The sequence below is a fragment of the Furipterus horrens genome, unplaced genomic scaffold, assembly GCF_987537825.1.
Source record: "Furipterus horrens unplaced genomic scaffold, mFurHor1.1.pri manual_scaffold_3, whole genome shotgun sequence".
Classification (NCBI taxonomy): Eukaryota; Metazoa; Chordata; class Mammalia; order Chiroptera; family Furipteridae; genus Furipterus; species Furipterus horrens.
Genome location: NW_028327173.1, coordinates 129,241,060 through 129,263,149, shown reverse-complemented (window position 1 = coordinate 129,263,149; position 22,090 = coordinate 129,241,060). Strand labels below are relative to the sequence as shown.

Below are 22,090 nucleotides of genomic sequence, written 5' to 3'. Positions count from 1 at the left end.
GGGCAAAAGGGTTTTGGACAGGTGAGATGTACCTGGCACACCTTCCTCCAAAGAAGCCCTTCTTTTCCCTAATGTGGGACATTGAAAAATTAATACCTGTCTTTTGTCATCTAGTGGTTACGGATTAAATGATGTCCTTTAACCCTGTTCCCCCCAGAATACAACAAGGATGCCAGCCTGTCAAACCAAGCATGCCGTTGTCCAGAGACAGCCAACCAACCTGGAGTCTGCACGATCCTTCCCCCTGTGGGAAGGCCACCCTCCCCTCCACATCCCCACTCTTATTAGGGATTTCTTGACCCACGGGTAGGTAGGACGACGACCATGTCCAGCTTGAAGCAGCTAGAGGAGCTCGAGACCTTCATCCATTGTCCTTTATAAGATTGTAAAGGGTCTTAAGTCTGAGAGGGAGGAATTGTTATTTTTTATTGTTAAAATATTTAACTAATTAATTAATTAATTTTAAAAAAGAAGAAGAAGAATATATGAAAGGGTGAGGCGGGAGAGCTTGTATGTACGACCCATGGGCATGGACTTGGAGAGGGGATTGTTGGGGAAGGGGGTTGCTGGGCGGAGGGGAGCAAAGGGGAAAAAAAAATTGGAACTATTGTAACAATATAATCAATAAAATATACTTAAAAAAAAAAAAAAAAAAAAAAGAAAAAGAACAAAATTATAAACATTCAAAGGACAATAAACTCATAACTATCAACAACTGAATCTAAAAAGTAAAAACAAAATCCAACTAAGTAAACCAGAATAGGAACAGAATCATAGGTATGGGGATCATTTGGAGGGTTATCAGCTGGGAGGGGGGAGAGGGAGAAATGGGGAAATGGTGCAGGGATTAAGAAGCATAATTGGTTGTACAAAATAGACAGGGGAAAGTTAATAATAATATAGGAAAGGATGAAGCCAAAGAACTTATATGCATGACCCATGGACATGAACTAAGGGGGGTTGGATTGCTGGAGGGAAGGGGGGTACTGGGCGGAGGGGAGCAAAGGGGAAAAAAAATTAGGACTATTGTAACAACACAATCAATAAAATATACTTAAAAAATCAAAAGTAAAATTAAACAAATGAACTTTAACTATATATCTAATTGGCGGTATAAGCACAAATAAATGAACTATTTCAAGTTGCTTTAAAGCACAGTAATTAGACTGCCCATACCTAGCAGAATATACTCTAAATACAAAATATTTTCAGTAATCAAAATACTGGCAGTGTTTTTGGTGTTATTTTTTGAGATGACTATATGTGTACAGTAGTCCCTCTCTATATCGTGGTTCACTTATCACGGCCTCACTGTATAGTGGGATTTTAAAAAATATCATATTTAATTATTTATTGCAGATTTTTTGCTGTATCACGGGATTTTGCGGTACTGTATACGTATGTTGTTAAAAGTTACGTAGGTTTAAGAGTGTAGAATAAATGTAAGGTTCCTAAATCGTGGGGGGGGGGGGGTCTAGAATGCAATACCCGCGATAAGTGAGGGAATACTATACTATGGGATACATTAAAAGAGAGGTTATGATGATTTTGCTGAGAACCAAGAGTTTTGGTATAGTTAAAATGAGTTAAGGACATAAAAACCAATGAGATAAATCTGAATTTGAATTAGAAGTATTTGTAGAAATTTACCAATGCTCTTCTTTCTTAAAAATGTATTTGTAGCTCTGACCACTGAAAAAGCCTAAACCAATGACCAACTCAAGAGCCATGAAAACCATGAGAAACAACCCAATAGCCTAATACCTAGTCTATATTCTCTAAATGCCATTTTCCACTAAACAAAATCTTAAGAGAGATGGCTGATTTCAGATCTGGGGCACAAATGAACAAGATGAACACAGAACATCTATCAACAACTACCGGGGTCATGCCAAAAGGACTCAGGAGCTAACTTGAACAAATTCCCACTGGCCAAAGATGAAACAATCTGAGTAGCAATAAAGATAACACCTGCCATGTATTGAAACGTATCATATACATTTATGTCCAAGAGAGATTATGATATAAAAACCATCAATACACAATAGACTCACTGGTCATCTCTGAGGCAGCCAGGGAACACCTCATTATTATTATTGTTATTAAGAAAGCTGGTAAATAAAGATGGAGGCCTACACTGACATGTTCTGTCTCTCTCCACAACTAAGAAAGACCACAACTACTGCAAAACCAGAAATAACCAGAAGTTCCAGAAAATAAAGCTACATGGAAGTCCAACATATGAAATTATAAACAAGTGGTGCTCATCTGGACGGGTAGGAGGGTGAAGCTGGGGCAGAGAGGTCAAGCTGTGCTGGTGGCAGCAGCAGTGGCGACAGTGGCGGGACAGTAATAAGCACAGACGCCCATATTTAAGGGGAGGCGAGAAGTGCCTGGGAACACGCCTAGTGCAGACCAAACCTGTCAGCTCACGATTCCAACGCCAGGGAAGGCAGACCCCCATTGCCTCGGACTGTGAGGGCCAGAGGGCGTGGGGACGGAGGAGGAGGCTCCCAGTCCCTCAGCGGAGAACGGCACAAATCCATCTTGGACCCCCGCCCCCACACAAAGCGCCACAGTGTGGTGAAAAGGGTCCCCGGTAGTGACAAATGCATGGGGCTCCGCCCCCTATAGCATAGGAGGTGTGACAGTCCCACCCAGGAAGCAAAGGTAAACACAAAACTGCCAGGGCAACAGGGATAATGATAGAGATCCCAATCACATAGCTGACCAGAAAGCAAATACATGAATTAACAGACGGACAGATAAATAACCTTTCTGAGGCTCAGTTCAGAGCTATAGTTATAAGACAGCTTACAAAAATAACAGCGGGACTTAATCAAGACGGGGAAGGAATGAAGGCTAGTCCTGCTGAAATGAACGAAAACAAATACGAAACAAGTGGTGAGGGAAGGAAAACCAGGGATCAAATCAACAAATCAGAACATAGGGAAGGAACAGTCAACCAGTGCAGAAAGAGGAAACAAAAAGGGAGGGAAATGAGAAGTTCAGAAACTTTGGGACAACTATAAGAGAGCAAACATCCGAATTATAGGGTTGCCAGAAGGTGAAGAAGAAGAACTAGAAATTGAAAATTTATGTGAAAAAATAATGAAGCAGAACTTCCCAAACTTGGGGAAGGAAGTTGACTTACAGGTCCAGGAAGCACAGAGAGTTCCAAAACAACTGGACCCAGGGAGAACCACACCAAGACACATTATAATCAGAATGTCAGAAATTAAGGATAAAGAGAGAATCTTAAAAGCAGCAAGAGAGAAGAAGAGAATTCCGTACAAAGGGGTCCCAATTAGCTGATTTCTCAAAGGAGACTCTGCAGGCAAGAAGGGACTGGCAAGAAATATTCAAAGTAATGAAAATCAAAAACCTACAGCCACAATTACTCTATCCAGTGAAGCTGTCATTCAGAATAGAAGGGCAGAGAAAGTGCTTCCAGAACAAAGTAAAACTGAAGGAATTCATCAGATCCAAACCACTGTTATATGAAACGTTAAAGGGACTTGTTTAGAAGAAGGATCAAAACTATGAGCATTAAAATGAAAACTGTATCACAACAACCAACAACAGAAGCTAGGGAATTGAAACCAAGGCAAACTAAGTAGGCAAAGAAAAGCTGAAAAAGAATTATAGGTATGGGGAATATATAGGGGGGAGGTCAGCAGGGAGGCGGATGGGGGGTAAGGGTGGGAGATGATGCAGGAATTAAGAAGCAAAGTAGGAGGGAGTGGAGTAAATAGGAAGATGTTGAGAAGAACTGTATGCCCAACCAATCGACATGGACTAAGTGGGGGACAACTGCAGGGAGGGGGGATCACTGGGTGGAGGGGAGCAGAGGGAAAAGAAATTGGGACAACTGTAACAGCATAATCAATAAAACATTTAAAAAAAAAAGAAAGCTGGTAAATAAAGAGGGGAAGTATCAGTATTTATCTTGCCTTTCCTTTATGATCTAGCTTCAGAATAACCAAATTATTGATGAGGGTGTTCCTTTTTATAAGTATTCTAGCTAAAAAATCCAGAAGTAATGATAGAATTAGAAAATTATTTTTAAAGTTAACTAATAGACCCAGGTAATGATCAAGATTGAAAAGAAAAAGATTTACAAACAGACAATATTTACTATGAAGTGGTCTTGCCAAAAACATTTAAAAACTTTAAAATGAAGACAAAAACACTGAAACTGAATTTGAATAAGGCTCTAGATCAATAACCAATGTACAGGAAGTAAAATGAACACAGGAACTTATTAAATGATAACTCAAGGATGCAACTAGCAAAATCCAGACTGCAAAAACTAGAGGCAAACTATCCAATATCTTCACTAAAAAAGATGCAAGGAAGTACAGCACAGAAAATATAGTCAATAATATTGTAGTAACTACTTATGGTGCCAGGTAGCTACTGAAAATACTGGGGAGACTGCTGTGTACAGTACAACTGTCTAATCACTATGCTGTAAACCTGGAACTAATACAAAATAGTACTGAATATAAACTGTAATTAAGAAATAAATAAATAAAACATTTAAAAATGCAAGGGAAATAAGAGATGGAGGGGAAACCTACAGATGAAGAGAGACGTGAAAGATCTATCAGCCAATCACAATTGTAGGGCCTTATTTGGACTCCCATTTAAATAAAGTGTGAAACACAAAACATATCCTATACTTACAGCATTGGCCATTTATACATAATTATTGCATCTGCGTTATTTTCACTACTTCCATATATATTTCCATTAACAATTTAAAATTATTTCCTTTGCTTTCACCTTTTCATTACTCTATTCACTCCTCTGTCCTCATTATCACCCAGCTTTTAAGCATAATTTGAGGAAATAGCAGAAATAACGTAAATAAGTTCAATTATAACGCACTGAAACTATTTTTCCACCCTAAATTCAGACAGTCAAAATGTGAAAATTAAAATATCACCCTCTAGTGTATAATAATCCTAAGGTTTTGAAGAAACCCATGAAAACTTACCAGAATCTACCTGTGATGAAAGCAACACCAATGACTGTGATGTTTCTAAATCATAAATTACTGTACTACCAGTGTTGAAAGAGGCCACCATATGAGCTGGATCACAGCCTATAAAGTCAACCGATGTAGGTATCCCATGCTCTGCAAAAAGCCCAAAGAGATACAGTGTAAACGCAACAATTTAGAAATCTCTAATTTTCTGATTTGGAAAAAAGGAATTCAGATATTCTTTTTAAACTTTTATTTATTATTTTTAGAGAGAGAAGCACTGGTTTGTTGTTCCACTTATTTATGCATTCATTGGTTGACTCTTGTATGTTGCCTCGTTGGGGAGGGAACCTGCAACCTTAGTGTATGGAGATGATGCTTTAATTCTGTGAGCTACCTGGCCACAGTTAAAATGTTCTTGAAATAATGTTAATAATGAAAAAAAAAAAAAAAGCAATTGTGTTAGGATGGTGAGCTGTAATAGGTAACTTTCCTTCAATTACTTAAAAACTTTTTATAACATTCTATTTAACATTATAAGAAAAATATAGCTAGAGGGCTCTTAAAGTGAGAGTAGAAATGTGCAAAAGTTACTTTCTATGCATTTTCTTTTAAAGAGAAAAACACCTCGATGAGTCCTCAGGCCCATTTGAACTTGTACTTCTTACTGTAAAATGACAAATTATCATTCTTACCTCATTGTCTTGGGAGAGCATTTACCTGTCTGAAACCTATAAACCTTGTCAAGTAGCTAACACAAGTCAAATTTTCAGATCTGTAAAAATGAAGAGTAGACTCCGGAATTCACTAATGCAGTACTATCCCCTCAAGTGGCCTGGGCAGCAATTTCTCTTTTTAACATAATTAATTCAGCGGGCCAGGTTAATGCACAACAAGGTGAAATCTGGAGTCAGGCAATTAATTACTTGGATGAAGCTAGAAACAAATATTTAAATACATTTTTACCTCAAAAGCTTGGGTAATTAAAAAACTAGTAGAACTATTAAGGTAGCTACGAGACCCAACAAAATTAAGCACATACTATTCCTCTAAAATATTTTAAAACCAAACATACTTTTTAATAAAAATAAAAAATCTGATTTATACAACTACCTTAAAATGACTTGGAAAATAAGACCAATACAAATATACATATATATGTAATATAACTGGCATAAGGTAACATTGGTTAAAGCCTTCTTTGACAGGAAAAGATCTGAAATCATGCATGTAACTTAGTTTGCACTTTCCAGTCTAAAGGTGTGATTTCAATGATTATAGCTGATTTCTCAACCAGCGTGTGCATACATGGTTTACAGGTATGCATGAGACTGTGACCCACTTCGATTTCTGTGGGCAGCCGCCTAGAGCAGGCAGAGCGCCTCGTGTTGTCCCTATTAGCAGCATCACCTATCTAGTCCACTGTTACATAAGAAGTTTTATTTTTCAATAGGATGTCCTGAAAAAGGTAAAAAGAAGCACTAAATTACAAGATATACTTGCAAAGCATCTTTTTGTTTATAAAAAAATGACAAAGTAAATTATCACAAGCTTTAAAATCTTTCAATATATCTCTTGGAGCAGCAAAGAAATAGTAAATCAACTGTTGGTCCTTTCAATCTTCCAAATTTTAAAAGCAATTAGCTTTTTTCATAGAGGCAAAATTTACTTACCCTTGTCTCCATTGTAAGTGCAAACACATGGCAATTTTTCTTGTGGATTCCATAACCTAACAGTGCCATCTGCTGAACAAGACAGTAATTGATTTTTAATGCCACTATAAGCAAGACCCCAGACAGCATCTGTATGAGCAACTAAAGTGCCAGCTAGAACATTTGGCTCTGGGAAGAGAGGGAAAAAAAAAAAAAAAGAAAAAATTAGCTAAAATAATTTTAAACATATAAATATAACTTACCATCTAATTAAGACTACACATATCAGCTGTAAGAAGATAAACCAAAGTGTATACTATACACCAGCCATCTCTTCTAAGTTGTGAAGTTATAAGTCATTTTTACCCCTCAATACATTCTTGCATTTTTTGCAATTTTCTTTAAGAAACATAGTTTTCTTTAAAAACAGCTTTATTGAGCTATAATTTCCATTCCATACAATCATCAATTTTAAGTGTACAAATCAGTGTTTTTTAGTATATTTACAGAGCTGTGTAATCATCACCATACCAATTCTAGGACACTTCCATCCTTCACTAGCCATTTCCTCCCAATTCTTCCCTGCCTTTCTACAGCTCTAGACAATCATTAATCTACTTCATTTCTACCAGACTGCCTATTCTGGACATTTCATACAAGGGGCCTTTTGTGACTGGCTTCTTTCACTTAGCAAACAATGTCCAAGGTTCATCTATGTTGTACCATGTATCAATAGTTAATTTCTTTCAACTGTCGAGTAATATTCCATTATACGGATACCCTACATTTCCTTTATTCAATACTTGATAGACATGGTGGCTAATAACATTGTGCATCATTTGTCCTACAACCCTGTTTCTCTAGTAAACTCTCACTTTCCACAGATATTTCTTATCACTTCTGCAGTTCTCACAGTTCCCAACCTCCTTTCCTCATGAGTAATTGATTACCTTTCATACTTCACCAAGAAAATATAGCACTGAAAGAAAGTCCTCCCCATATTCCTGCCTACCAGTCTATAAATCTGCTAGTATCTGAAACCATCTTCTCTGGGCAGATACAAGAAAGGAATTGTCCTCCTTCCTATCGAAGAATAATTATACCAAGTGTATTCTGGATTCCATTCAACTCACTAACTTGCTTTCATGTTTAACATTTCTCTGCTACGAAAATTCTCCTACTCCTTGGGATCCACAAGCAAACAAATATGCTCCAGCACCTCTTGACCTAAACAAAAACCAACATTAACCTTATACAACCTTTCTGCCAAACAGTAGAAAAGCATAGAGTAAATATGTTTTTACCTCTCGTTAAATCTGTATTCCTCTAGCCACTCTTCCCCTACGTCCTTGCAACAGCCAGTCACCTTTTTAAACCCTGTATTTACAGGCCACTTCCTGGCTTAAACCTCTTTACAGCAGCCGCCTTATGCAAGAGGGCGACAACCCAAGACCCCCAATGGATGCCTGAAACCATGGATAGTACCAAACTCTATATATACTGTTTTCCTATATATACATACCTATGATAGAAGTTTAATTTATAAATTAGGCATCTACATTTATAAATTTATAACTAATAATGCAGAACAATTATTGCAATATATTATAATGTGATGTGATGTAGTCTCTCTCAGCAAACTAGCACAAATTTCTTCTTTCTTTTTGGCACGCTGCAGATTTTATAAGCAAGGAAACTTACATAAAAGGCTTGTTTTGAGTGGCAGCAAGACAAGTAGAATCTTAAGTGTATATAAAGGCCTTAACTGAGTTCAGTAATATATTCAGTCCAGCTGGTCTCAACAATGCCTTACTCTTGTAAGGCTACATCCTTGAAAATGACTTACTGTGGGAACAAACAGTAGGCAAAATATACATTCTAAGGACAGGGGAGGGGCTGGAGTGCCTCCAGTGCCGGGATCCAGCTCCAGGGTGAACTGTTTGTTGTATTCCTCAGTCTCTCACCGTTGGAGGAGATCACTGAAAAGCTTCCAATTGCCTGGGTCCAGCTCAAGCACACACTTTTCCCCCTTCTTAACAATTTCATGGATAGAAAATTTGTTCTTACTATAGATCTTAGTACCTCAGCACATGATTATTTTTTCTTTCCTTTTAAGTGGAAAAGTGAAAGTTTTCAACCTAGTAGGCATATCCAAATTGACAGCATCAATACTCTTGTGCTTCAGGGCCATTAAGTAAAATAAGGGTTAATGGAACATAAGCACTGCCATACTGAGACAGGGACCTTGATAGCCAAGGTGGATACCAAGTGGCTAATGGGCAGGTGGTGTATACAGTGTGTATATACTGAACCAAAAAAAAAAAGGATTCATATCTATGCAGCATGGTGCTCAATTTCATCATGCTACTCAGAACATACAATGTAAAACTTATGAATTGTTTATTTCAGAAATTTTCAATTTAACTTTTGGACTGCAGTTGACCTTGGGTAACTGAAGCCACAGAAAACGAAATTGCAGATAAGGAGGGACTACTATACTAACATTTCCCTTTTATCTTTAGAATTTGGTTTTAATGGCACTGTTTTAGACTACCTATAAAGAAGATCCCGCCTGTTATTTTCTCTCATAATACTTATTTTCATAAGCACTTATCAGTTTATAACCATAGACTCCATCCCCATGCTTATCTGTTCAACATCTATTTTTCCATTAGACTCATTCTTATTTCTTGATGTACTCCTTAACACTAAATCTGGCAAAGTTAGGCACCCAGTCTATGTTAAGTAAAAACAATGAAGAGCTCAAGGTCTTTTTAAATGAACCAGCCATTAAATAGACTACTGTTTATTTAACCATTCTCATGATTCATTTTAATTGTTTATATTTACAAACCATGCCCTTTAAATATATGTGAATACATGTATAGGTATTTCTGTAGGACAGATTCTAAGACTGATATTTGTAAGTTATTTTTTTAAATAAAGGAAATTTTTGTCCTTAAAACGTTGTACTGATACATCCTTACTGTCCCTATTTGTTTCTATTGTCTTGTTAAATGTTTGCACTACAAAACCTAGTTCTTAAGTGTAAAAGATTGTTCCTTGTATTAAATTTTATTCTATTCTTCTTTTTGTAACTAGTACTGAAATTAACTAAAATTTTAATTATTTTTATTATTTCTGAACACTATAGAGAAAAAACCAATTCGCTGGTTTAAATATTCATGGCATATTTCTTAATTTTTCTCTTTAATAAAGCAAATTATTAGTAAATGGAATAACTAAACAAGGAGACTAATACATGACTAAACAAGCTTATACCTGAGGTATTTACTTTCACCAGCTCCATTCACTTAAAAAAATGTTTTGAGCCTTTTACTTACCATATGTATCATATGGATCCACATTAGGGCTAGGCATATTCCACCACTGGATGGTTGCATCAATACCACCACTAAAACACTGTTCTCCATTAGAACTAATAGTTAATGATAGAACAGGGCCACTATTATAGGAAAAAAGAAAAAAATTACTTATAAAGCCTAAAAAGAAATTTACATCCACATCCCCCAACCTCTAAATTTGTGTGGTATCTAAAAATTATTTAAGGTAAACATGTACACTTTAATAGTACTGATTATATTCTCCTAATACAATTATTAATCAAATAAAATAGTATTCTTTTCTAATATAAAGCTAACATTATTACAATTTTACAATATTTCTGGATTGATAAATATTGAGGGTGTGGCTCAGTTGATTGGAGCATCATCCCGTGAACTGAAAAGTCACAATTCGATTCCTGGTCAGGGCACAGGGCTTGGTTGTGGGTTTGGTCCCCCAGTCGGGGGCCGTATGAGAGGCAACTGATTAGTGTTTCTCTCTCACATTGATGTTTCTCTTCCTTTCTCTTTCACCCTTCTTCCCCCCCTCTCTAAAAGCAATAAAAAATGTCCTCAAATGAGAATTAAAAAAAAAAAAAAGCAATAGTTAACAATAACTATCCTTGTTAATTAAGTACTAATTCAATAAAACTTACTTGTGAGCCCTAAATGTGTAGATAGGCTCTACATCTAAAGAGGCACTCCTAAGAGAAAGGAGAAAAAGGGTGGGGGAAAAGAAGGCAGTTAAAATAATCATAAACCACTGGTTGATAGTCAAAAGTCATTACTTAAAGATCAAATGAGTATATGAAAGATATGGGACAATAAAGAAGAATCATTACTTATAATTACTGGCAACTTTGGAAGGAAAAAAAACACATGTTGACATTAAAACACTTACTTTTTGGCAGGAACTGTTTTTTGCAAGTTCCAAAGTTTCAGAGTATGGTCCTCAGAGGCAGTAACCAGCACAGGTTCTACAGGATGAAAAGCTAATGCCCGTACTCCATCAAAATGGCTACGTAGAGTATATTTGGGGTTCCATGTCTTTCGAAAGGCATCTTTATTGGCAGGCAACTAAAAAGAAAGAGCACAATATTTAGTGGTAAAAGTAGTAAACTGACAGGCACGTGAAATTTTTGTTTTGGTGTGTTTAAAACAAACATTTAAAACTGCTTTGCTAAACTGTCCAGTACAAATTTAATGTACCTTAAAAACTTTATAATAAATCTTTGTCATTTAATAAAAACTAAGAATAATAATTTCATTAGCTTTCAAATACCTAGATCAAATGGAATCCCTTAATCTGTTTCACCTAATTATTAGGCTAAACCCAAAAGTCCTATTAAATGTCAGAAGAGAACAGCAAAAAACTACCATGCTGCAATACCTTACATGAAAACATTAAAAATTATATAAAATTACTACCAAAAATACAAGGATACAATATTAATAGTACAGCTGTCATTTAGAAAATTAGCAATGTGAAGTTTTAAAACACAAGTTAAGGTACTTTCCAAAAGTCTGAACTAAAGAAACTTTAGGAATATTTTCATTATTATTGTTGAAATCGATGAGATTAATCTTTTTATCTTTATTTTTCCATCTGTAAAAATAGGCTGTGAAACCTCTTGCAAAGTAGTCTGTAAGTAGTTTCTTATGTACTTTAAAAATATTAATAAGAATAATCCAGCCCACTGAGGCCGATGTCTCTAAAAAGCATGCTAACATAAAAATGAACTCGTTAAAAAAGGAAAAAATTAATTTGCTGAAAAACTGCAAATTCAAAACAAGTACCGTTAACTCCCAATTGAATGCTTATTGTCTATAAAAACTTAATCCAAACCTAGTTTCACCTCTAACGACTATCCTCCTTCCCATCTCCACTCCATCCTTTTCCCATACCTCAAATGAAGGACTAAAATCAGGAAATGGCAACAAGGTAACTTTAACATTATCCTTAAAACAAATTAAACTTCAAAAATAAAACAGGTTTTTAAAACAATTCCTGAAGGCAAATAAGTGATTCAGGTTATCTATTTTTCTTTTGTTAACACCAAAATATGGCTTAATTTGAATAAATAGCTGAGAGTTGACTACTCAAGATATTTACTGACCAGTATTTTAAAGTAATCAATCACCCCAAACTCCTAACTATCCACCATAATACCTAAGAAAAACTTAAAATACCACAAAAAAACTAGTTATATACATACTTAAACTTATCTTTTTTTTCCCATGCACCGTGACATTAATTCTGTTTTCTAAGTTTCCAAAAATAAGGAGCCTTCTATTAAATCATTAAAAAATTAAAAATAAAACTGAACTTACATCATAACTATAGTCTGCATCATTTGTTACCGTCAAGTCTGCAAGGTCTCCAAGGCCCAGTACACTTAACAAAACATCATCAGAACCCATAATAAATGACTTGCCTCCTCCAGATGGAAACGTTATTGGTTCAGCTATAAAGAACAAAACCGCTTCTTAAATGCTGAAAAATCATACAGTACAAGACAATATTGTGGGGAAATGTAAGTACTTAACAGTTATAATACAGTAAGATAATTTTTATTTTCCCACTTCCCTCCTTATTTCTTCTACTCAAAAAATCCTGTTACTGAATAGTAATAAATTTATTTAGAAACTGCAACATAATCTTCCACAAATAAATGTACACTAGATCTATTATACCAGGGTGGGAGATGGGACACAAAAGCTTTGTCTATTTAAATCACTTATCACTTCTGCACAATTATAACTACAGTATTTTTTAAATGTTATAAATTGTGACAAAGTCCTTTTGCTTTGCATCACATTTGCTTAGAAGTGCTAGGTATTCCAGTCCATAGTAAAAATTAATATAAGCATTCAAATTAAATGGTCTCCATTTATAATACAGTGTATCAGTTTATGGAAATGAAGCCTATTTGCTCAGATTCCTCCAGGAACAGCAACAGTCTAGAAAGAGGGCAGTATTACCACCAATAATGCCCATTTCCTTTCTGTAAAAGGTTAATCCATGTAATATCAGAACGCTTTCCAGCTTTCAAGGTTTGCCTGTAATTGTTTTAACTTCCCTTTTATTTACCAGATTATTTATAAAATAATCTAAACTGAATACAGAATTTTAAATTAAACTTCTACTACTTTGAGCAATTCAAATCAAACACTGCCATCGTTAGAATAACCATACTAATAAATATTTTGCTATAACAGATAGAGTTTAAGTAATAATTCTCAATATCATTTCAAACATGCTTTGAAAGCAAAATTTTAATCTTAAAATGCAAGGGAAAGTATACAAGTCATTGTAATACAAAACAACTCAACATATCAAAACATTTAAAAATTCATGAGCAAGTTTAAAAGGAAATATTCTATAAAAACTCAAGCTAATCATAAATTCTGAAAAATCCCTGTAATGATGTGAATTGAATACACTATAGGAAACAACATATATAATGAAACTTATCGATCTTATCAATCTTCATTAATACTACTGAAAATAATTGAAAAGATACTGTACTGAAAAAGATACTACTGAAATAACTGAAAATATATTGAACAAGTCAGTTTTTCCTAGATGTATACTATTGCCTCATCTAAATTTAGAATATCTTATTTTATTATTTTCAAAGTAAGCTATAATATCAAAGTACGCTATATAATTAGACTCAAATCAGGTCCTACATGACACTGCTAAAATGAAGCTGTGAGTCAGTAAGTGATATAGAGTAAATTTGACAGAAAATATACATAGGGTCTTGGCTTGTGTGGCTCAGTGTATTGAGTGCCCGTTTATGAACTAAAAGGTCGCAGGTTCTATTCTCAGTCAGGGCACATGCCTGGATTGCAGGCCAAGTCCCCAGCTGTGGGCAAGTAAGACTCTTGTACATTGATGTTTCTCTTCCTCTCTCCCTCCCCTTTCTTCTCTGTAAAAGTAAATAAATAAAATCTTCTAAAAAATATACAAAGGGATACTAGTATTTAATTTTTCAATAATACTTATTGAGTCTGAATAATGTGTAACACTGATCCTTCCTCCCAATATCTTGTATGCAATTATTGGTAATATCAAACCATCTTAAGGACAATAAAATCAATAGTTTCAAATTATGTTTAAGAACAATCATATAAAATTCATTTGGTAGTATTTACTATAAGCATTTTTAGCTCATAATTCGTTTTTAAGACAAGTTATTCTTCCCACTCACAATTATACAATTATCTTAATAAAACCCTAATAAAATAACTTCAATATAATAACAAATTATTTTGCATTATTACATATCCTTTTTACAGATATTTCTGATCAGTTGCTGACCAATTTAGGGGCATATGAAGGGAAGTGCCTCAGCTATACTGTCTATTATTTATTGGAGTTTTAGATTTAATTACATTATGCAAAAAGTTAGTATTTACACCAACTTCTAATTAGTTATATGACATTTATATATACACACATATATTTATATATAGCAAGCCATACTGCTCACTCAGCACTTATTACATATATATGTGAAAAAAGTCTTTTAAGCTACATTTCTACTTTCCATAATCACCCATCACCACTGTGGATGTGATAATCACAGTAAATATTCAATTTGTTTACCTTTGTTCCTTTGTAAATTGATTTGTATTCTATAAATTTATTTCATTAATGTTAATATAATTACTTACAGTAATTATCTTATATAATCACAAAATATCATTAGCAATTCAGTGAAAAATTATTAAAAGCAGTTTTTAATGATGGAATTTATGACACTTTTTATTAATAGCCTAAGAGATTTCACCAAGCAATTTAAAAATACCATTATCTTATTATCATTTCCTTTTATGGAAATATTAGGGTTTATAAAATGGGGTCTTATAACAAGGTTCTTCTTGAACTTTTGTAACTAATCCTTTTTATGGACACTAATGACCAAGGTAATCTGTAGCTTACATACCAAACTCTTCTTCAATTTTACCAAACCTAAAGAACACAGCCCAATAACTGATTCAATTTATGCCAGTGTTGACATGGCATATCTTAAGTCTTTACTAAAAACAGTCTGAAGGACTGTAATACAGAACTTTCTCTCTTTGAAAACATATTTTCTTTATAAAATGAGGTATGACATAGACTTCAACAAGAAAGCATGAAGTTGAAGGCTGCCACTAAAACCAAGAGATTATGAGCTCTAATACCCCTTTCTTAGCTCTACATAGAAGCAGAATTTGCATCTTTAAAAATAGATTCTAAGATTTACCCTTTGAAAAGTATAAGGAGGTTTGTGCTGATCTCCGCATCTCCTCCTTCCACCATTAAGAGTTAGGTAACTGACTTACATTTTTTTCTTTAAAAAGCACACACACATAAGCATGCACAGAGCTCTAAAATGATTTAAGTGTAAAATCTGCAGTTTAAGTGTACAACACTAACTACAAAAATTTTAGCAAGTTTGCCTATGCATTATTTGGTAAAACAGACCAAAAGCTAAGAAGTTAAACCACCTGAAATGCATAAAATGAATAACAATGGAGTTGATACATTCATTTTAGAAAATATTTTTTGATGTAAAACAGGAAAACAGATCAATAGTAGAAAAGAGATCTGGAAAAAAATCAACAGACTGTTTTTACTTTTCATGCTTTAATGTTTTATTATCTCTCGCCATAATCTGTAATTCTCATATCTGCATAGCAGATATGACTAAGGGAAAAAAAGGCCAAATTATTTAACTTTAGCTGTAAGAAAAATGTGCTACTAGAGAATTCTTGAAAGAGAACAGGATACATTAAAAAAGAATTTTATTACGGCATCAAACAAATTCTATTTCATAGTGAAAGCAGAAACATCAGTGAAATTCAATCTATCAAATTATTACATACTGAATTATCTTATAAATATCTCATATACCACAATAAGCCTTTGGTAAGAATTCAGTCTCATTACTTAGAATTATAACTATCTGGACCTAGATTATAAATTACTCAAGTGTACTTATGTATCTCCTGCTAAAATCAATTTTGGAAAAACAAATGCCTAGGTAGTACTTTCATTTCCCGTATATTTCAAGTTTCACTACTAAGTAGTATATAGTTGGTAGTGAGTTGAAGAATAATGATGCTGCCTTATTCTAAAATGACTTTTAAAACTGCTATTTTCCTGTTACAAGATCTGTAAGCTAAAGTTAGATCTCTGAGAGGTACTCTGAATTGATCCCTGTGATAGAAACAACTCCATCTAACATTAAAGAGAAAAATAAAACATAAAGACATAAAAGCCAAAACTTTCAAAAATCTTTAAGACAATTACATAACGAGTTTGCCCAACATTATTGTTAGGCAGCCGTCCGTCTCGAGAGACGATGGTGTAGCTTCTTAAGAGTCTATCTGCACCGCCGAGAATGGCTGTGCAGTCCAACTCGGGAGTGACATGGTATCTGTCTCCTCCAGTGTTGAATCGACATCTTGCGATGACGCTGGAGTGTCCTCTCCAGTGAAGCTGAAGCTACAGAGCCTGGGCAGGGTAATATGGAGGGTCTGCTGTTGCCCATGCAGCAGACCCCCCCTCTCTTCGCAGCTGAAGGGTCCAAGGGAAAGACGGAGTCAATACAGCTTGGCTTCAGGTGCGCCGCAGGAGTTGCCGGTGTTGACTACAACGTCACACCGCCTTAGGGACTCCGGCTCCGGATTTTCTGTCGGGGTTTACTCCCTTAGCCTTTCTCCTGAAGAGGTATGCCGCAAGGCAGCGGAGGTTTTTTGGAGTCAGAGTTTTCCTTCTCTGATGTGCCCTGACTGGAAGATCGAACCAGCGACACTTAGCTCGCAGGCCGACGCTCAATCCACTGAGCTAAACCAGCCAGGGCCTCTCTTCTTTATACTTGCCTACTTATGAGTATCACCACCATTAATTTCTGTTCTTAAAATTCTGCAATCTTATCTCAACAGTTCCTTTAACTTATAAAATAGGAAGAGGCGCTGTTTTTAAAAGAAGCCTCCCTTAACTTACTCTTCAGATAAATTTTTCTATTAATTTTATTCTAATCAAAGCTTTCAGTCTTATGAATCACTGTAACCAATTCCTAATTGGTTTCCCTATCTCCCAGCTTTGTCTCCCAAGTTTAATATCATATTTATTATATCTCCTCTACTCAGAAACCACAACTGGTACTTCAACATTCTTTGGATTAAGACTAAAATCTTGCACTAACCTTGCATGCACTTCATGATCTGATCCTATTTTTCCTATCTAACCTCACTTTTTAATGTTTCACAATACACATCTCCATAATTTTCCAAGTTAAAGCAGTTTCCCCATAGCATCAACATTCACCAAGGTTATATCTACCCTATTTTGTCGTATCTATCCTTACCTATTCCTCACAAAGGTGAAATACTTCCTACGCATACACAAACATGCGCACATGCGTGCAAACACTATGACATATAAGTTCCTATCCTCTAGCATGCACCTTGGCCTATCAATTCTACCCAGTCCTCCAAACCAGTTCCGTCTCCTCTCTGAAGCCTTTGTTGATCTTTCCCTGCTCACTCTTATACTGTGTGTACCATAAAATTTGACTTTATTAGGTATTATCCTATAAATAATTTAATCATATGAAAGCTAATGTCAAATTTTATACAACATAGATGTAAAAGTTTTGTCATTACAGATAATGTGAAGTAGACTGGGAGATAAAGAAGAACAAAAAAGTCGGCAAAATTGACGAGTTCAAAAACTGATTTGAGCAGTGGAAAAAAAGTCATGATAGGTGTATTATATAAAATGGAAAAGTACTTGAAGGTGACTAGAGTTGAGACATGCAAGAATACACAATTTTTAATAAATAAATTGCTTTTTGGGTCCCCCTTGTATATTATTATAAAAATATTCAAGGACATAACTGAAAACAAAAACTGATTTTCAATTACTGCTAGAATCTATAGAAGGAGAATACTTTCTCTAATTTTTATACCAAGAAAAACTTTTTACTATTATAAATTATAGAACAACCCACCTACCTCTTAACCATATCACCAAGTCTATACAAATTCTCTGAATAGATTCTCTAAAGAGACATATAATTTATGCCATGTTTAAGCCAACTATGTGGAATAACAACTGCTGTGTTAAGTGCTTTTATAAATCTAAACTTACACACACACACACACACACACACACACACTCTTGACCTATGAAATTTATTTTTCTATGCACTCTATTATTCTAAGTAAAACAGTACTTTTTTACTGAATATGTTTTCCGTTTCTCAAATGTTCCTTCCCTGTGTTAATAAACCATATATTGTGAATTGTAACCAGCTGTTAGCTGGCAATTCGGTAGAATGTAGAATAAGGATTTAGTTATGTCATGTCTGTTAGGTCTGTAAAAAAATATGAGTTGAAGAACTGAGTGGTCTGTTTTAAAAGTGTAAAGCCAGAAATATAAAAGAACTATATCTCTTAGCTAAAAATAATACCCCCTTGTTGTGAAACATTTGTGTTCTTTGATTTGATGCAGGAGAGAAAATGCTGAACCATTTATGGGCTCTTTAAATTTATAACCCTCTCCTAAACTAAAGCAGCTTAATCGTCACAGATATTTTATAATGAGTGCCATGGTGATTCTTAAAGCCCACTGAAAGTTATTTCTACAAAAGAATAATTTCTCCTTAAATGTATTAAAATGTCTAATAAACAGATATTTGAACTAAAGCTACACTTTACAAAAATATTGCATTTCCTAGTGACAGTTTGCAATTTTGAATCTGGAATAGCAAATGAGAAATACTAATATGAAACTTAAAAAAAGAAAACTAGAAAATGATCCAGAGATACTCATTTATACTTTATATTAAAAGAGGTACTAAAAAAGTTAAATCTTCCCTTTTCCAATGTATTGATAATCAAGTCAGAAGATGTACAGCAATTCTATAACACCAGTAAAGGAAAGAAGAGGAATGACAGATAAATCATATTCTATACGTGGAAAAGACAGGAAAGTTAAGATAAATTAGATTAGGAACATGAAGACAAATCTATCACTAAGAACCAGAACTATAAACATGTATATTCTCAGAATTAAATCTTTGAAATGGGGAAAGCCTCAATCTTTTGAAGGAAATAATCTAATTTTCTTAATAAGACTCAATTTTATAGGTATAAAATAGCACAGGAGTAACAATCAGCCATAAGAGTAAGAGCATCTGTCAAAGGAAAACATTACAATTTAACCATTTCATATTGAAAACTAAAATAGACAAATTTAAAGAAAATCTTCACATTTTTTTAACTCCTCCCTCATATTCTAAGAGTCCAGATTCAGATGCTTCATGCTTACTTCAAATCACTGTGTGATTTTTAACAATTATTGATTTTGATTTTTTTATTTTATGATATAAAATACAGCAACAATGGAGACCACAGAAAACTAAAAAAATCCTACCAGACCAAGATTTTAAGAAAAGTTAGAACGTCCCCCTCACTCCTTTCCCCAATTACAGAAAGCTTAGAAATTATTAAAAAATGAAAGAAAATTGAGTTTTAGCCTAGATAATAGAATTGTATCACTGTTCATTTCCTGATTTTCATTGCTGTACTCTGGTCATATTAAGAGAATGTCTTTGTGTTCAGGTAATATACTCTAAAGTATTTAAGGAGCAACATGTCTAAAAACACTCAGTTTTCTGAACTGTTCAAAATAAATAAATGTATATATTTACAGAGAGAAAAGGATAAAGGAAATATGGTAAAATGTTAATATTTGGGGAACCTGGAAGAAAAGTATATGAAATTCTTTGTACTATTCCTGCAACTTTTCCTTAAGTTTAAAACTGTGTCAAAATAAAAAAGTTAAAAGGAAAAGGAAGCTTAACCCTTTTGAAGCCTAAGATCAAAATAACAAAAGTCTCTTTTAGTTTTATGGTCTTGACTTTTAAAAGTATTAATAAAGTAGAGTTCTTAAGTATTACCACATTTAGCAAGAATACTGAACTGTATCTATAATCCAAAGCAAGGTTGTCACTTTTAAGTAATTTTCTTTTGCCTCAACTGGGGAAAAAGAAGGGTAGAGTGGAATGAACAGTTAGAAGACAAATAACACAGAGGAACAATTTTTAACATAATTCGTGTTGAGTTCGATTTTTCAGCTGATTTAGACTTAAATCAACATGCTGATTTCAAAACTGCAGTTAGTTTTCTTCTATCACGTCAAGGTTTTTTCTGTACAGTTTATCTTAATGCAACCACTCTAGGCTGAATCAAACCTGGATCAAGGGAAGCACTAGTGCTCTCCTATTGTCTGAGAGCAAACCTTTTTCAAGTGGGGAAGGGTGGGGGATGACCTTGGGGACCAGTGACAAGTTCATACTTGTCTAGACTATTCAGTTACACATGAGACAGTGTGGTGAGAGGTTGTGTTCCACTCTATATAGTGGATCGTATTCCAAAGTGTAGTCCGACTTCTTGTCTGTATACAAGGAGTTAGCAGAATTTATTTTTTTAATTTACATACGTACTTATTTCCTTTCCTTCAGATAATATCTGTCTATGCTACTTCATGTTGTTAAGTGCCTAAACAACCCTAATTCCTTTTGTTGTATCTGTGGCAGTTTCACCATTCCCAGTCAAAGGACAAACATCAGCACATTTGTCAGGCAAGCCTATTTTGCATATTTTAAAGTAAAACTTGGTGATCAAGATAAGCCTTGGGCCCTTCACAAGGTGTGCAAGCAGTGTGTCAAGAGTTTACGGATGTGGATGAAGGGAACATGTGATAAATTGCCATTTGGTGTACCTATGGTTTGGCGAGAGCCCAGAGATCATTCAAGTAACCGTTACTTTTACATAGTGAAAACGTCAGGATATAACAAGAAAAGTAAATGTAAAATAGAGTATCCTAGTCTACCAACAGCTATACGCCCAGTGCCTCATTCAGCTGAAATCCCAGTGCCAGTTTTCACTGAACTACCCTTTTTCGAAAAACAGGAGTATGGTGAAGAACTAAGTGACAGCAATGATGAAGATTTTGACATTGAAGATGACTCAGTTCGTAAGGAATTTGATCAGCATGAGTTGAATGATTTGGCACGAGATTTGGGACTATCCCAAAAGGCTTCAGAACCCCTAGCTTCAAGACTGCACGAGAAAAACTTGCTTGAAAAAGGAGTGAAGGCATCCAACTTTCAATCAAGAGAAAGTGCATTTCTGCAGTACTTTCGAGGTGACAGTGGCTTTGTATATTGCCATGACACACATGGTTTAATGGAGGAATTGGGAATTCCAATCTAAACACAACTGAATGGTGACACATCAATAGCTCAAAGTGGAGCTTGAAGTGTGTCCTCCTCCATAATGGCAATTTATATGGTACAGTTCCAATTGGCCATTCAGTTTCTTTTCGTGAAGAATATGAAGACATAAAGAGAGTCATCAATCTGTTGGAATATCACAAGCACAACTGGATCATCTGTGTTGACCTTAAAATGGTCTGCTTCCTTCTTGGTCAGCAACGTGTATACACCAAGTATCCCTGTTTTCTGTGTATGTGGGCCAGCAGAGCTCGTTAAAAGAATTGGGTAGAGTTGAATTGGCCTCCACGATCTGATCTCAAACCTGGTGATCCAAACATCTGACATGAGCCACTTGTTGACAGAAAGAACATTCTATTCCCACCTCTGCACATAAAACTGGGTCTCATGAAACAATTTGTTAAAGCTTTGTCAACTGTAGGAGACTGTTTCAAGTATCTCATTTTGGCTTTTCTTAGCCTGTCGTTTGAAAAGATAAAACACCTTAATATGTATGTTTGGTAGCAGAACTTTACTACTTGCACACAATTTGACTTACAGTAACAATATATAGCCTTTATATGAATAAAATAACTCTAAATAAACAGTATATTCAGGTAGTTTTTTGTTTTCCCTTGTATGTACATTTTATATGATTTTTGGGACAAAGAGAGGGTAGGGTATCCTATACCTTAAAAAGTTGATGTGACAGAGAAAATCTAGGGTCATTTTTTGGATTCAGATGCCAAAAGTTAGTCAAAAACAAGTGTCAGATCTAATTTAAAGAAAATTGTGTTCCCGGGTATGTTAGCTTCTTAGCTC

The 22,090-nt window shown here is 34.8% G+C and overlaps 1 protein-coding gene across 2 annotated transcripts in view; it reads right to left on the bottom strand.

The window, feature by feature from the left end:
* Nucleotides 1-22,090, bottom strand: part of STRN3 (striatin 3) — a 109,600-nt gene that overhangs the window by 11,658 nt on the left and 75,852 nt on the right. For both annotated transcript variants that reach the window (XM_090270167.1, XM_090270166.1), the window contains 6 exons: nt 12,318-12,451; nt 10,888-11,063; nt 10,643-10,690; nt 9,987-10,108; nt 6,664-6,831; nt 5,003-5,143 (listed from right to left, as the gene is read on the bottom strand). In XM_090270167.1, coding sequence (XP_090126293.1) covers nt 5,003-5,143; nt 6,664-6,831; nt 9,987-10,108; nt 10,643-10,690; nt 10,888-11,063; nt 12,318-12,451 — 789 coding nt within the window. The remainder of the gene's footprint in view (nt 1-5,002; nt 5,144-6,663; nt 6,832-9,986; nt 10,109-10,642; nt 10,691-10,887; nt 11,064-12,317; nt 12,452-22,090) is intronic.